Source organism: Leucoraja erinacea, chromosome 19 (genome assembly GCF_028641065.1).
Source record: "Leucoraja erinacea ecotype New England chromosome 19, Leri_hhj_1, whole genome shotgun sequence".
Classification (NCBI taxonomy): Eukaryota; Metazoa; Chordata; class Chondrichthyes; order Rajiformes; family Rajidae; genus Leucoraja; species Leucoraja erinaceus.
The window spans coordinates 25,261,074-25,276,894 of NC_073395.1; the positions used below are offsets into that span (position 1 = coordinate 25,261,074).

The window sequence follows — 15,821 nt, forward strand, 5'->3', positions numbered from 1 at the left end:
TATTAGCACTCCCTAGTAGGCAAGTCACCCAGGAGGCGAAGGATTTTCATTACTCTAACCCAGGAACTCCAAAGTTAAATGTAGAACCCCGCCGAGTAAACTCAGCAGACCATGAACACAGTTGGACATTTTGTTCAATGTTTTCTCAACGGCATGTTTCCATTACCAACTGAGACACGGTGGGAGGCGAGAGGCAGGGATACAATGTTCAAAACAATTAGAAACGTGATGTCTGAGAAAAAAATGTGCTGATTTTTTTCGTAGTGCGTTTGTACTGTAGCAAGGACACCTTATTAATTATTCATGAATTAATTGTTAGTAAAGCATAACAGATCACAAATCCACATAAACCGCATTGCAAAACAGACATGAAATGCGAACTTTGAACAATTATTGAGGTTTTTCTGAATAAAATGTGTCTGGTTAAGAGAAAAAGCAAATACAAAGTTGTTTACTTACGAGAATATATGCGAAAAGTAAAACAGACATATATTTGCTTTACCTTGCACTTCTTGTTTCTACATATTATGCAATCTTATAAGAGAGTAAATGTTTGTTTCATTTCTCGCATCCTTGCAAGAAGGTGCAAATTGTAACTCAAACATGAATCATTTGTGATGATTGGCTTTTAATTTCTAATTTCCTCTGCTCTACCTGAAGGTGCTAACTCTTAATGGGTAACAGTTCCACAACTAGTTGCAGCATCTCAGCATCAAAGAGGACGAGGAAAATAAATTGTAACATTGAACAATCCAGAGCTAACAAACGTGCAAAGAAACACGTAAAGATGCAAGGCACCAGTAAAACGAATGTGTTTTGTTGAATGAACATCAAGGAGGATTAAGACAAATTACTAAGTGCTGGAGTAACTCAGTGGGTCAGGCAGCATCTATGGAGAATTCGGATAGGTGACGTTTCAGGTCGGCACCCCTCTTTCGACATTCTATTACCATTTACTAACTTTAGGGGGTGGTAACCAAAAAGTGCACTTCCAACACTCGGGTATTGTACCCGATATAACTTCGTTAGGGGTGGGGTAACCACAAACTGCAATTCCAACCCTCATGCAGGTATTGCACCCTTCACGACACCTAATCTTATATACATGTATGGGCGCGCACTGTGGACCCTTCATAATTTCAACGTTAAGGGAGAGGCAATCATAAATTGCACGCACAACCCTCACCCAGGTATTGGCACCCTTCATAACAACTACCCTTTGCATACATACATGGACGCGCAATGCGGCCCGGGAACTGTAGTCCTGGCGGCACACACCACGGGCAAGCCCGTCCGACACTGCAACTACTAATACCAGCATGCACCTGGCGGGACGGTCACGTGGGAATCAGCGGGGCCCAATGATGGAGTGAGTGAGTGGGGGAAGGAGAAGGGGGAGGGGGCAGAGCCGCGGAGTGGGAGGAGGCTGGAGCCGAGAGGAGGGTTTGTTCTCACTGGAAGGCGTCGTACATGGTCGTGTCCGTAACTGCGACAAATCGATAGCTGACTGGGATTTATCAAGAGTTCAGGACTTACCAACTTTCCCCCCAATCGTGTTTCACCGATAATCTTTCATTTTTCTTGCGAACAAGATATTTGGTGACCAGAATCCGTAGTTTGAACGGTGGGGAATCCGTGTGGGGGTGGAGGAGAGAGAGAGAGAAAAACTCTCATAAAGAAAACGAAGGTGGTTGGGGAAAGCAATAAGAGAGAAGCGAAGGATGCCTTGGATGCGGAGGTGGCCGTTGAGCTCGACCCTGTTGCTGCTGCTCGGCGCCGCGCTCGCTCTGCTCTGCGCGCCGGTCCCGGCCGCCGTTGCCCTGGAGCCGCCTCGCGCCTGCCCGCCCTGCTGCTCGTGCCGGGCTGAGCTGCTGGACTGCAGCCGCTGCAAGCTCAGCCGCCTGCCTCACCCGCTGCCCGGCCGCATCGTCCGCCTGTGAGTATGCACCCATGCAAACTTTCCCCATTCTTTTCCACTCCATTCCATCCTTCACCGAAACCTTTCTCTCTCTCCCCTCCCCACCCAATAAGAAAAAAAATCACAGAGTTTTGCAATGGAGAGAAAACGCATTCATTAGTGTTTTGGCAAACGGGACTTTTGTTGCATTGCCAAGTTCCCATGATTTGCTGCCTATTTGCCTGAAAACGTGACCACAAAAGGTGGATTTCTCCTTCGAAGATGTACATCTGCACCCCGCAAAAATGTGGTTTACAACTCTTGGTTAAATCGATTACGGTTTTCTTAAAAATAAAACTTCCCCCTAGAGTTGAGATGTGGTTGAGATTCGAGTGCTCTGGCAAAATGTATGTTTCGGGTAATGATCCTGGTGCCTTTGGATGCCCAAGTGCAATTTGCAACACATATTGTACTTGGACAACCAAAGAGTACTCCTCCTAATGCACTTGGAGATCCAGTTACGACGCTCGAAGACATAGTTAAATAAATTACAGTTGTAACATTTTGCATTCGAGATGTAAATGATCAAGTAATGCTTCCGTTTAACGAGTAAACGATACCTCCGATTTTGTTGCTATTTGTGGCAATTTAGATTTTTCATCACAATTCATGTTTTATTAAATGTAACGTTTAGGGCAAAAAGAGAAATAGATGGTGTGAGATGCTTCCTCCTGTGGAACCGTTTATTATGTCGTTTTGTGGCCACTTGACTGAAGTGGAAGAGTGCTTAGTACATCTGGATTTGCGACCGAAAGGGCAAAGGTCCTTTGTGGAAAGTGTAGGGAAGCCATTCAAAGAGAGAGAAAAAAATTGAATACGAGTTGAAATAATTAATATTACTGGAAACTATAAAATAAATCAATAGATTAGTACTAACTTTTGCAGCGCTCCATCATTTGACCATGTGCAGAGAGGGATCCAAATGTTGAACAAAGCAGGAAGACTTGCAATTAGTTGTGGCTAATTCCCTTCAAATTAGCTCATCCTGCTGTAATGCTGCCTTGCTCACGAAACATGAATAGCTCTTTCTTAAATGGACTTTGAAACTTCGCTACTCACAAACGGCATGCTATCGAAGAATGAGATATAAGTAAATTACATGGATTTTCAAAAGTTGTTTGATTTGATTTCTAGAGAATGTTTCCTTTCTGAATTAAAACAAAATCAACTTTTGGTTATTTAGTGTTTGGTTTTAGCATGTTGAATCTGACATGGGATAAATTTTGTTATTTTGTGTTTTTCCACAGAACTACAATAGAAGTATAATTTTAGATAATTTAGTGTTTCGATGCAACACATTTAAAAGGGAAATTACCTGAAATAAAAAAAAACACAACTTTATATTGCCCAATTTTTTATTAACTTGTCTTAAAACATCTTGAAATCTGATTTTAAAATATATTAACTTGGTAGAATTAATGGAACTCAAATTTGTGGTTGGGATTCCATTTTTATTAGATGCTGTAAATAAAAAAAATGGTTTTGTTGCTTTAGTGTTCCATAGTACATTTTCTGTGCACAAAATGCAGCTGCTGGAACAACTTTTAGTATGTAATGGTTTTTGTTAATATTTCACACTTCAACGATGTTGATTTGCACCCACATGTTCTATTAGAAGAGAAATGTCTATAGGAATAGCAGCTGTGGATAGTTTCCAGTTGTGTAAACAAGTACTAGCAGCTCAGTTGGGGGCACATAATTGTGATCACCCTTCAGAGAATTTGCGAGTGGCTCAAAAGAAAACATTCAGTATCTCTTCTGTTTACATCATACCTTGTCCGTGTTACATTTCTAATGTCTCACTGTTAATCAAACACTTCCTGTGAAAAATAGTGTGTTGCTTTGGGATTGGGGATCAGTTTAATATAAACCTCTCATTGTCCAGGTGTACTAACACTGTATACTTGTAGTAATTTAATTTGGAAAGTTTTAGGCAATTCAGTCAGCAGTTCCAAAATCGACCCTTGTTGTGATTCTAGAAATGAAGGTGAACATTTTAATTCCTTTTGTATTAACAACCAAAATAAACTTGTATTTTGCACTTAAGGGCATTCCAAATGGGCATAATGACCAATTTATTTTCAAGTATGGTCATCGCAATTTTTTTTATAGAGAAGCAACTTACATACAACAAGATCTTACAAAGTAAAATTAAATACTTAATGATTCCAAACAAAAAAAAGTTCAACTCGCCTTGTCACCCATCAATGTTAATTCTTTTCTGCCACTGTCATATCTCTGATATCAGTGCATCTTCAAAATATTCCTTACATCCACAATTATTTCCAGCAAGTGACATCCTGATGTGGATCGCCCTGACTTTATTATCATCTTTTGCACACTGACTGTCACATTCATAATACATTGCAATGTTATCTGTGTTCTGACAGTTTTAAACAATTCACTAAAGCCATGGCTGTCTTTCCTGTTGTCTGGCTTCTAGAAATTCACATTGACTTATGTCATGATTTTACTCTTGATTTTTAAATTTTCCTTTAATTAGCCTGCCCACATTGCTTCGTATTACTACCCATGGGTTAGTATTGTTAACCACTAAATGCCTGTTTGATATCTTCCACAAAACAATTTTAATTGCATTTTCTTTTATTTGCCTGAATGAAGATTGGGAGTTGAACCAACTCTAACATCTCTACTGGGCTTCTTTGGCTTAACTATTTTCAAACAATACAATACAAGCCTTGTATATTTGAGATGTTCTATAATCGTTGTAGTTTCTGATTTTCAAGATGCCTTCATTCTTTGTGGAATATCTTGTGGTATTTTAATGAATGTGATTAAAACAAAATAGGTGCTGTGAATGTAGACACAAGGAACTGCAGATGCTTGTTTACAAAGAAAGAACACCGCTGGAGTAATCCAGTGGGTCGGGCAGCATCTGGAGAACGTGGGCAGGCAACATTTTGGCTGACGAGTTTACAAATGGTGGATAGGTTCACAAATGACAGTTTGCAAATTATAGGTGAGGGGGTGTTTTGATTAGCAGATGGTTTGACAAAGGCCAGAGATGAAAAGAGAAAAAGTATGACATAAGGTTAGAAGTGATGCGAGATGTGAAACTGGAAGAAGGAATATGTAGCAGGAGATGGGGGAAGGAGTGAAATAGGTGTGATTCCAAGTGAGGCACAGGGAGGGGGGTGTTGTATGTTAATTACCCAAAATTGGAGAATTCAATGTTCATATCATTAGGTTGCAAGCTACCCAAGCTGAATGAGGTACTGTTTCACCAGTTTGCATGTGGCCACACTCTGGCAATGGAGGTGGCCCAGAACAGAAAGGTTAGTATGGTATAGGGGAGTTAAAATGATTAGCAAATGGGAGATCCAGCAGGCCTTGGCAGACCAAGCACTAGTGTTTGGCAAAATGGTACCATGAATTAATTCCAATTAACCAAAATAAATTAAACTTTAGATAAACACAAAGTGCTGGAGTAACTCAGTGGGACAGGCAGCATCTCTAGAGAAGGAATGGGTACTGTTTCAGGTCAAGACTGTTCAACTTTTAACTTTAAATATAAGTGAAAGTGATTTAAATGTGGATGTTTTGCTCCAAGTTTGATGTAGTTCTCACCTATGGATAGGATATTTTACCATACCAGTTTACACTTTTAATAGTTGCTTTCACTGGTGGTTTAGAGGTGACATCATCTACATTATGATAGTCAACAAATGACAAATGCATGGTCAAAAAGCAAAGGATTGCATGTCAAGACAAAGTCACACAGCTCTAGAAGGAATGTTTGAAACTGTGCTACCGTTCATCCTTTTAACTTTATAGTTACTGTAATCTAATTATTTTAATGACTTTATCAGTGCTATTCCATCCAATAAGCAGAATCGATCTCAAGAACATGAGGACTTAGCTTTAAGGTGAAGGAGCAAAGTGTAAAGAAGACAAGTCTTTTTACAGAGCGATGGGTGCCTGGAACACATTGCCAGGAATGGTGGTAGAGACAGATAGAACAGGCCTTTTGTAGGCACAGTGAGTGGAGGAACGTGATAGAGGAGATTTGTTTAACTTGGTATCATTTTCGTTATGGACATTGTGGGCTGAAGGGCCTGTTTATTTGTTGTATTTTCTGTTCCTCATAAGCAAAATAACCTTGGGCAACTCCGAGATGGTACACACCTTATTGGCACTTTAGTACAGGGGTAGTATGATTTTTTTTTTCCCTCTGCCAGCCAGTAGTTACACAGAAGTTTGATATTTTCCAATATTCAGCATAAGATGCTGAACAGGTTGTTTCTCCACAGTGTAAGGAAGGAAGTGGCTGGAGACATTCCGGGCAAGTTGTACCCAGGGCAGAGATTGTTGATTGAGGAACAATGCAACATTTAACTAATAAATTAGAAGGATTAAAGATAGAGGTTTTGTATGGGGAAGTGTTGGATTCTTGTGGTTTCTGTTATTTGCCTTTGCTGTACTTTTATATTATTGCTTCAATTTGAAACCAAACCTGCACTACAATCAATAGTTGTACAAGTAATTGTATCAGGTGATACCTGGCCGACAAGTGGTTTGGGGTTCTTTTTTTTTGGGGGGGGGGGGGGGGGGGCTGGGAGAGCTGACAGTGACAGTGAATGATGAATGCTGCTGGGGGTTTTGCTTGAATAGTTGCATGAATTTGAGGTCCAAGTTAGTTGGTATTATGATCTCAGTAGTTGATCTGCAAGAGCCCCAGCATAGTTATTCTAAGGAAGAGATGCATATATTTTAATTTCTGATTGCATTTATTATGTACTTTTGAAAACTGTAAACTCATGATGCAGTGCAGACAGATTCTCTTTGGGGAGGAAGGAACTGCAGATGCTATCTTACACTAATGATGGACACAAAATGCTGGAGTAACTCTGCAAGATAGGCAGCATCTCTGGATAGAAGGAATGGGTGATGTTTCAGGTCTAGACCCTTCTTCAGACATTCAATAGGCTCTTTACCCAAAAATTCACCGATTCCTTCTATCCAGAGACGCTGCCTGTCCTGCTGAGTTACCCCAGCATTTTGTGTATCTGTTTAGGGAAAATGGTTCCATGTTGAATAGCGCTCAGAAACCCATTATTCATTTTTGTATATTGGCATCACCCAACTAGATACTTTGGGATAACATAGGGGGCAAGAGAGAATCTTAGTTAATTTAGGGAAAAAGTTTGGAGCCTCTGTTATTTTAGGACTGACACTTGTATTTGAGTAATTATTTATGAATTGAATTCACTCATTGGATTACCATCCCACTTGTTTATTTGTTCTTTGAAGCTGTGGTCAAACATAAATACTTCAGCACTTGTCGATTGCAGTGTAAATACAAAAGTAAATAATTTCTCATTAGAGAAGTACTTTACAGTGGAAAGCATAACTATAATTTAGCAAACCAAATTAAAAGATGTTATATGTTAATGCTAATTTAACTGGTAAATTAGTAAAAGTATGATTAGCAGATCTTTTAGTAAGGATTATTTATGCATACTAAGGGTTATACTAATGGGCCTGTCCCACTTAGGCGATTTTTCAGGCGTCTGCCGGCAACTGTCCGAGTGGAACACGCGCACACGCATTGCAAAGGAGGGGGGTGGGGGGAGCGCTGTCTGAAATTCACATGGTGCAAAGCCAAGGTGATACAGACACACCACGGTGAACAGGAAGGTTGCCGCTGTAAATTAAGACAGCTAAAGCACAGTGTACGGTAAGTCCTTTAAAAGAGGGGGATGGAAGAGTGGTGACAACTTTTAAGAAGCCAGACAACCTTTGAGAAGCCAGGTATACACTGCTGTGAAATTCGGCGGACATTCAACATTATCGGTCGGTTATCCGTGGTTCTGAAAATTACTGCTTATGTTTTTTTCCCCCCAATGAGCCAATGAAATTCACCAGTCAGGACCGGCTACAACCTACGAGAACCTAAGAGAACCTTCGACCTCCTGGCAACCCATTAGGACCTCCTTGCGACCCACCTACGGCACGAGAATTCTCGCTACTCTCCATGGTGGTTTCATTCTAGTCGCCGCTAATTTTTCACCATTTAAAAAAATTTGCGGCGACCATGAGTCCCGCGACTAGTTCCCAGTATGCAGGAACTCCTCATGACCATGAAGGCGACTCCCCGGCAACCTCCCGCGAACATGTGGTGACTGCATAGTCTCCTGCAGTCGCCTAAGTGGGACAGGCCCATTAGGGTTTACTGACTAAGGTGGTTGTGATTGTTTGAACTGTTGCCTGTTGTGAACTTTTTTTGTTTTGGCTTTATCTGCCATCCAAGTCGGTTAAAATTCAATGGCTATGTAAATAAAACGCGAAGCAGAAAAATAGCAATGCTACCTTCCTTTTGCTTTCTAGTGGTTTATTTATTCTTCATCCACATTCCATTGAATGTGTTTAAAAGCTGTTGTTAAATGGTGAGAATAGATGTTAAGAAACAAATGTGAAATGCAACATATAAAGTGACTGTGTAACACCATCTGCCACATATCTGACTTAAAAAAAAACTTTCCAAGAGTCTACATGCAGGATTGTGATAGAAATATCTATGAAATAAGGCAAAAAAGAAATGGCAAGAATAAATTCCTTTTTACTTTTAAAGTTACACTGCAGTTGACAGATACTAGAAATCTTGCTACGCAGATAGTTACAAGGGAGATCTTTTGGTTATAAGGAACTGATTGAGACTAATCAAGGGTTTAGATTCGAAGTGTGAGAAATCCCTTTATGGTTCCCAGTTTAATTTGGGACATTTAATAATCTGTTATCAGTAATAATCTATATACTGTTTAGGAAATGGTAATGGTGAGGGGGATTTAGGCATTCTCAGGCTGATGGAATCTTTGTTTATTTAATAGCCTTTACTCAGTTGATTGATTTGCTTTATCAGATCTAATTCTCCACTGATAAGTAACTGTGGCCTAATATTAAACCTTTTTTTGCAAATTACATTCTACCAACTTGAATTTTCCTGAAGAAAATCAAAACATGAATTGGATCCAAAAGAAAAACACTTGATTTTATTATTTTGGAACTCAGGAAAACAGATGGCAAGGAGTTGTCTGCAGCTGCTTTTCTATGCAATCCAGACTGAGAACTTTTCGCATACAGGGCTGATTTATGAGTCGCTCAATATTGGTGTCTCAAAAGTAGTTACAGCTTTGTGAATTCTCCTCCCAGTGTACTTAATTTTCTGCTGAATTAGGTGATCCTACCCCATGTTATGGTATTGATTTAAAATCTGTATAACATTACTCAAATAGAAGTGTCCACAGTGAGAAAACGTTTTGTAGCACAGAAGCATTTCTTGATAGCAGCAATCAAATAGCAATCTGTCTTCAAGTTTCCATTTTCTTAGAATTTTGAAATGAGCTCTTTACGGCCTTTGCTCAGTCGTATTGACTGTTCACATGCATTCATGCTTAAGATGACTATTGGCAAACGGGTAGCCCACATGAGCACTCAGTTGAGCATGGTCATCTAATTGACATTAGATTGTTGGCTATTCATCAGATGTTGGAACCCAGATCAGTTATTTCATTGCAGCACTGGAGTCAAAGTTTATAATGATCCCTACGTTTAGTCAATATTGTAGAGGTGTTTTGAGTTGCATGTTTTTAATATCCTGCCCAGTTCTGTACCGTTTTGAATGGTGATTAATCTAGAACCTTTATCACATGAGAAGTAATCAGTAAACTGATTGCACGATGAATGGAAACCACAGGCTAACAGATTCACAGAGTTTTGTACATTGAAAGTTTAAAAACATATGATTAGGTGCTCTATAAATTCAAGTGGTTTATTTGTTATCCTTAACCCCAGTAATTCCCCTGATTCTAAATACTTAATCCCCATGGACATTTGATTACATCTGTGTATTCCATCACCATGAAGCTTTGTGGGCAATCTAATTACATATTATATGAAATTGTAACCGATATATAGTAATAGTCGCAACAAATATAGTCTAAGTAAGGGAATTGAACCGTCATTGTGATAAATTTATATATAATTATTATTAATTATTAATTTTTGGTCTATTATTGAATGCTAGAATCTAAAATAAATTAAAAACTTCAGAACGAACATAACTTTGTCAAATGATATCAGCAATGTGAATGAACAGGGCGAGTACACTGGACCAACTTAAACTGAAGCAGAAGAGGTTGGATCAGAATAATTGGCTGCAGTTTTTAAGGCAATGAGCGCTATTGATGGTAACTGGTCATTTTTTTTGTGATTATAGAGCACTGAAAAAAATAGCAAAGTTTCAAAAATGGTCTTGGTTGGAACCCTGAGCACAAAGTGCATTGGAAAATATATTGTAGGAATTAGTTGGACGGTTTTGTTGTCTATATTACTCAAAGTCTGATCTTGACCACTTCCTGTTCTGTATATTGATTTTGGAAAAACGCTGCCATGTGCAGCTGTGATTTTTGGCCATCCTACTCAAGAGTCCTCCGCTGTGCAGGACAAGAGAATTTTTCCCATTGATGAAAAATAAGAGTTATTAGTGTTTAAAAAATGTTGATTCTCTCTCCTGAAGGCCACGCCCCTTCCAAAGGGACTATAAAACTCGGAAGTGTTGAGTACCTCAGTCAGTCTCTGCAAGATGGGGGAAGCGAGAGGGTCACGTCTCTCAGTCTGAGCTGTGAATAACACTGAACACTTGTCTACTAAACTGAGTGTGGTTTTACTGACTTTGAGTACCCTTAATGTGGGTTGAAAATCAAAATGTGGTTGGTTTGAAATAATGCACAGCAAATGGTGGTGGTTGGTTTGAAATAAAGCGCAGCCAATGGTTGGTGGTGGTCCGTTTGAAATGGCAAATGATTGAAAGTCTAAACTTGACAACTTCCTGTTTGCACTGTATTGATTTTAGATAAAACGCTACCACTTACGGCTGTGATTTTTGGCCATCTTACTCAGTCCCCCTCTGCTCATCAGGTGCAGAGGATCCTTCCCATCAATTAAAAATAAAAGTGTTATTAGTGTTTAAAAATTGTTGAGAATCTCTCTCCTGTCAATCACGCCATGAAGGTCACGCCCCTACTGGTGAGAGGGGGAGGGATTATAAAACCTGGAAGTGTGGATAATGCTCAGTCTCTGTAAGATGGGGGAGGGAGAGGTCACGACTTGTCTGAGCTGGGAATCAACCGAACACACTGAATGTCTACTGAACTGCGAGTGTGGTGATTTATGTGGTTTCATGGTGGTTTCACCCTGCTTGAAATGGTATGAAACGGCATTTGACTGTGGTGGCCTTGCACCCTGCTTGAAGTGGTATGAAATTGCTCTCTTGAATTTGATGGCCTTGCGCCTTGCTTGAAATGGAATTTCAAGGAATAGCCGTGAGTCAACTGCCAGCCCACCAGCCGTGAGTGAGCTGCCAGCACATCAGGCTTGAGTGACTGAGCTGCCACCCCAAGAATCCATTTGGCCCACGATGTCCATACTAGCCCTCTGGAAACCAGTCCCTTTGGTCCTCAACACCCATACTAGCGCTCCAGAAATCCCCCGCCCCCCCCACTGGCTACCAGTTTTGGAATTGGTGGAGAAGTGTAATATTGCGTTGGGGGACCAGTCCTCCCGTGTGAACATGGGACCCAACGCATCCCACTTAGTCTAGTATCTATTACAAAAAACAGTAGACATTTTTAAAGTTACTGAAGAAGCAGGGTTAGATACTAAGAACATTTTTCTTGTTTTGAAGATGGGGAACTTTACCTAAATTTCACATGAATGCTAAACCTGGAGCAATCAAGATAGAATTGTGACTAATTTCCCTCTACTGCTTGTCCTGGCAACAATAATTGTTTAACTTTCACTGCAGCTCTGGTGAGACCAGTTAGTCAAATGTAGGTCCATTGTGAAACCTGTCTTGACCAGATTGTCTGTTTCATTTCCCACAGTGATGTGTCACTTACATGTTCTTCTATTTTGGTGCTAACAGCAGTCCTAAAAAATGGATATAAAATAATTTGAATCTCATTTGAACTTAGTTAGTTCAACGAATTTTAGGCAGAAACGTGAGACACTATTTAGACGTTTAGCTTCTTTGGTCAAAACAGTTGTCTGGAATCTATTTCCATAAATGGTGACTGTCTTGAGTTCAGATTTTGTAAGTGTGAAGAAATTTATGTGTGAAATGGGACACAGCACTTTTCAAAGGCAAGTTGCCATATGCAGAAAATTCCTTAGCTGAAAATAATCCTTTACTAAAACAAGCTGTTCTTCTAGTAGAGACTTGCACCGATGTTGCTTCCAGACTTTTGTGTCTGCACTTTCTACAACCAAGTAAAGAAAAAGTGGTAACAGGTTGGGCTTTGGGGGGAAAAAGTGCATTTTGAGAGGATCTTTTTAAAAGCCAGAATTCTAGAAATTGAAAAAAACATTTTTAATGCAATATTGTTATAATTTAATTGCTAACCTACTCCCAGATACATGTGATCAGTAATTTACAATATATGTTTAAGCCTATAAGCAAGCATGATGCAAATTGAACTTGAGTGTTTCAAATGTTCACAGAAATATCCTTGCCTTATTTGACTTAATCTCTCTGATTTTTATTTTGTTCTTTGGCATTATGTAACTGCAGTATGGTGTTGGGGCAGTTTAAAATGGGTTGAATGCTGTTTTCATATTTACTGCTTGAACTCTAAGCTGGTGTCTTGCTCCATAGTATGATGCTCTTGCACAGGTCTTGGTAATTGGACAATTTTGTCATTTAAAACCATTTTTTACTGTACATGATACTGCTACAGCAGAACAGATCTGCTTGTCCATAGTTTAAGAAGGAACTGCAGATGCTGGAAAAATCGAAGGTGGATAATGCTGGAGATACTCAGCGGGTGAGACCGCATCTATAGAGCGAAGGAATGGGTGACGTTTCGAGTTGAGCCCCTTCTTAAATCTATAGTTGTCTGATGCAAACATATTCCAAATGCATGTTGTGATGTAGTTTGCAGTTCAAAATCTGCAGGTTTTTTGTACTCTGCCTGCTTAGTTTGAGAGTTAGTTGTGCATGACCCTTGATGTAAAGTAGCTAATTAATGCCAACTAGAATAATCATGTTGTACAACGTTGCCTCAAATAAAGTATTAGCCAGAAATCCAATTATTTCCTGATATACCACCAAGGTTCAAGTGAAAATGTTCAGTCTTTGATTCTTCAAGCTCCAATGTCAGGAATAACTTGAATTAATATCTGTATGTTTCAGTATTTAATATACAGATGTTTAAGAAATATTGTAAATACGTTTTTTCTATGTTTTTTATACTCACACTGAAGAATAATATGTGCGCTTCTCAATTGCTTAAACAAAGCAAATAATGTTCTATTGTTGAGGGCCGTATCAGAACAAATAATTTTCCCTTGCAATCTGTTTTAAATATCCTGACCTGAAATGTCACCTATCTATATTCTCCAGAGATGTTGCCTGGCCGGCTGAGTTACTCCAGCACTTTACATCCAAGCGTAGGCTTAGCGATCGCTTCGTCCAACACCTCAGCTCGGTTCTCAGTAACCAACCTGATCTCCTGGTGGCTCAGCACTTCAACTCCCCCTCCCATTCCGAAACCGACCTTTCTGTCCTGGGCCTCCTCCATGGCCAGAGTGAGGACCACTGTAAATTGGAGGAGCAGCACCTCATTTTTCACTTGGGCAGTTTGCACCCCAGCGGTATGAAAATTGACTTTTCTAATTTCAGGTAGTCCCTACTTTCTCCTCTCCTCAGCTCTCCCTCAGCCCACTGTCTCCACCTCTTCCTTTCTTCTTCCCCCCCCACCCCCGCACCTGCTGAGTTTCTCCAGCATTTTTGTCTACCTTTGATTTTCCAGCATCTGCAGTTCCTTCTTAAACAAAGTTGCAATTGTGACTTATTTGGTTTGCTATCTCCGTTATATAAGGAAGCCTGTTTTATCTCATGTGCTATTGGGGAATTGCTTTTTGTTCATTAAACCAAACGTTGAAGCAGGTCTAGTTGGTTGAACATCCAAACTACAATGGTCGTAAATTTATGCCTAATTTTCGCATAACCCTTAACATGAAAAATTAAGTGAATTTTATCAAATGTTGTTACAAATTATATGCTAAAAATGGAATTTCACATTAATGTGTAATTTTCTTTCAGGGACTTGAGTCATAATCGAATTGCTTCTATCAATGGCAGCTTGTTTAACCATCTGCACAACTTACAGGAAGTGTAAGTCGCATTGTATTTATACACTGTAGAATTAACTACTGCTGGTGTCTATTATCCATTTCTGACTTTACTTTTTTGACTTTCAGAAAAGTAACTCGCAATGAACTAACTACAATCCCAAGCTTTGGAATTATAGCTGCAAACATTACCCTTCTTTCACTGTAAGTGATACCTGTTACTTTTTTATTACTTGGGGCTTTGTAGCTTTTTGAAATGCTATTTAGCAAGGCTATGTACATTCTGTCATAATCACATTTATCTTTTATGGTGGTGTCCATGCATACTGAACAATTCAGAAAAACTGGATTAGAATATTATTCCTAGCATTGTAGGGAGGGAGATGATTTTATGGGAATTGGCTTGATTGTATGTTAAATTCATAATCTAAACAATGAACCGGCGTAGGCCTAGTGATGTTGATGATGCCATTCTTTGATTGGAATGTTTGGTTGTGTTATCGGGCTCGATTAATGTTATTCACAATAATCCTGTGCATTGTTAAAAGCAGTTCCTCCATATTCTGTTTCTTTTTACCAAAAGGAAAAATATATGGTGTCAGCCTGAGTCTAGATGAAGGGTCTCAACCCAAAATATTGACTGCATTTTCCTCCATGATGTTGCTTGACATGCTGAGTTCCTCCAGCTAACTCTCCTTTATTCTGCTATGCATTCCAGCAAGTGCAGTTTTATTTGCTTCCATCTCGCCAATTGTCTATTTCGGTGTGGAGGGATGTTGCCAGTGTAGAATGCTGGCTGCATGTGCATTTATCAAAAGTATTATGCTTCAAAAGCAATAATTGAAGTGCTATACAATGCAGCTGTTTTTAAGTTACCTTTGCAAAGCTTTGGGTTTTATACAATCTCTTATTTGCATTGGCTATGCATTGAGATTGATGGGTCTTGAACGTTGCCAATTGCACATTGCCAGTGCAAGGAAAAGTATAAACATCAGGATATTGCTTGAATTGGATTTGCAGGTAAACCTAAATGTATCAATTTAGTGGCTTTTTAATTACAGGTTTTTTTGTGTACTTTGTGCCGTGGCCAATGATGCGTATCGCTAAAGCTAGTCTGGCCAAACTAGTCTGGCCAGGCCACTGTGCTTAAATGTTGTCTTTGATTAATCTCTGGAACTGGCAGAGGTTCCAAGTTGGAATTTATTCACAGCAAAGGACAGGTGTTGCATCTCTTGAGTCGCAAAGCAAAGTACCTGGGGAGGCGGTGGTTTGAGTGGAAAGGGACAAGTGAACCAAGGAGTTGCAGAATGAGCGGTCTCTGTGGAAGGCATAAAGGGACTGGAATTTGAAGATATGACTGGTGGTGGGATCACATTGGACATGATCGAAATATCAGAGACTGTTTGATGCGGAAACTGGTGGGGTGAAACCACATTTATGAAAGAAAGTGGATGTCGCACATGTCCTAGAATAAAAAATGTAATATGCATGGGATTTTGGAATTAATTTGTTAAATATAGAAGTTGGGAAGTAACTCTATAAAACCTGGTCAGACCTTGACCTCTGGTCACCATGCTAAAGGAAGGGGGTGGATGGTGCAGGAGACCGTGTGGAGGAGATTCACCAGGACATAGAAACATAGAAAATAGGTGCAGGAGTAGGCCATTCGGCCCTTTGAGCCTGCACCACTATTCAATATAATCATGGCTGATCA

General features: G+C 39.7%; 1 protein-coding gene across 1 annotated transcript in view; it reads left to right on the top strand.

Moving 5' to 3' along the window:
- The first annotated feature begins 1,420 nt into the window (after nt 1-1,420).
- Nucleotides 1,421-15,821, top strand: part of lrig3 (leucine-rich repeats and immunoglobulin-like domains 3) — a 56,672-nt gene continuing 42,271 nt past the window's right edge. The window contains exons 1-3 of the mRNA XM_055650684.1: nt 1,421-1,936; nt 14,079-14,150; nt 14,237-14,311. Coding sequence (XP_055506659.1) covers nt 1,722-1,936; nt 14,079-14,150; nt 14,237-14,311 — 362 coding nt within the window. The 5' untranslated portion in view covers nt 1,421-1,721. The remainder of the gene's footprint in view (nt 1,937-14,078; nt 14,151-14,236; nt 14,312-15,821) is intronic.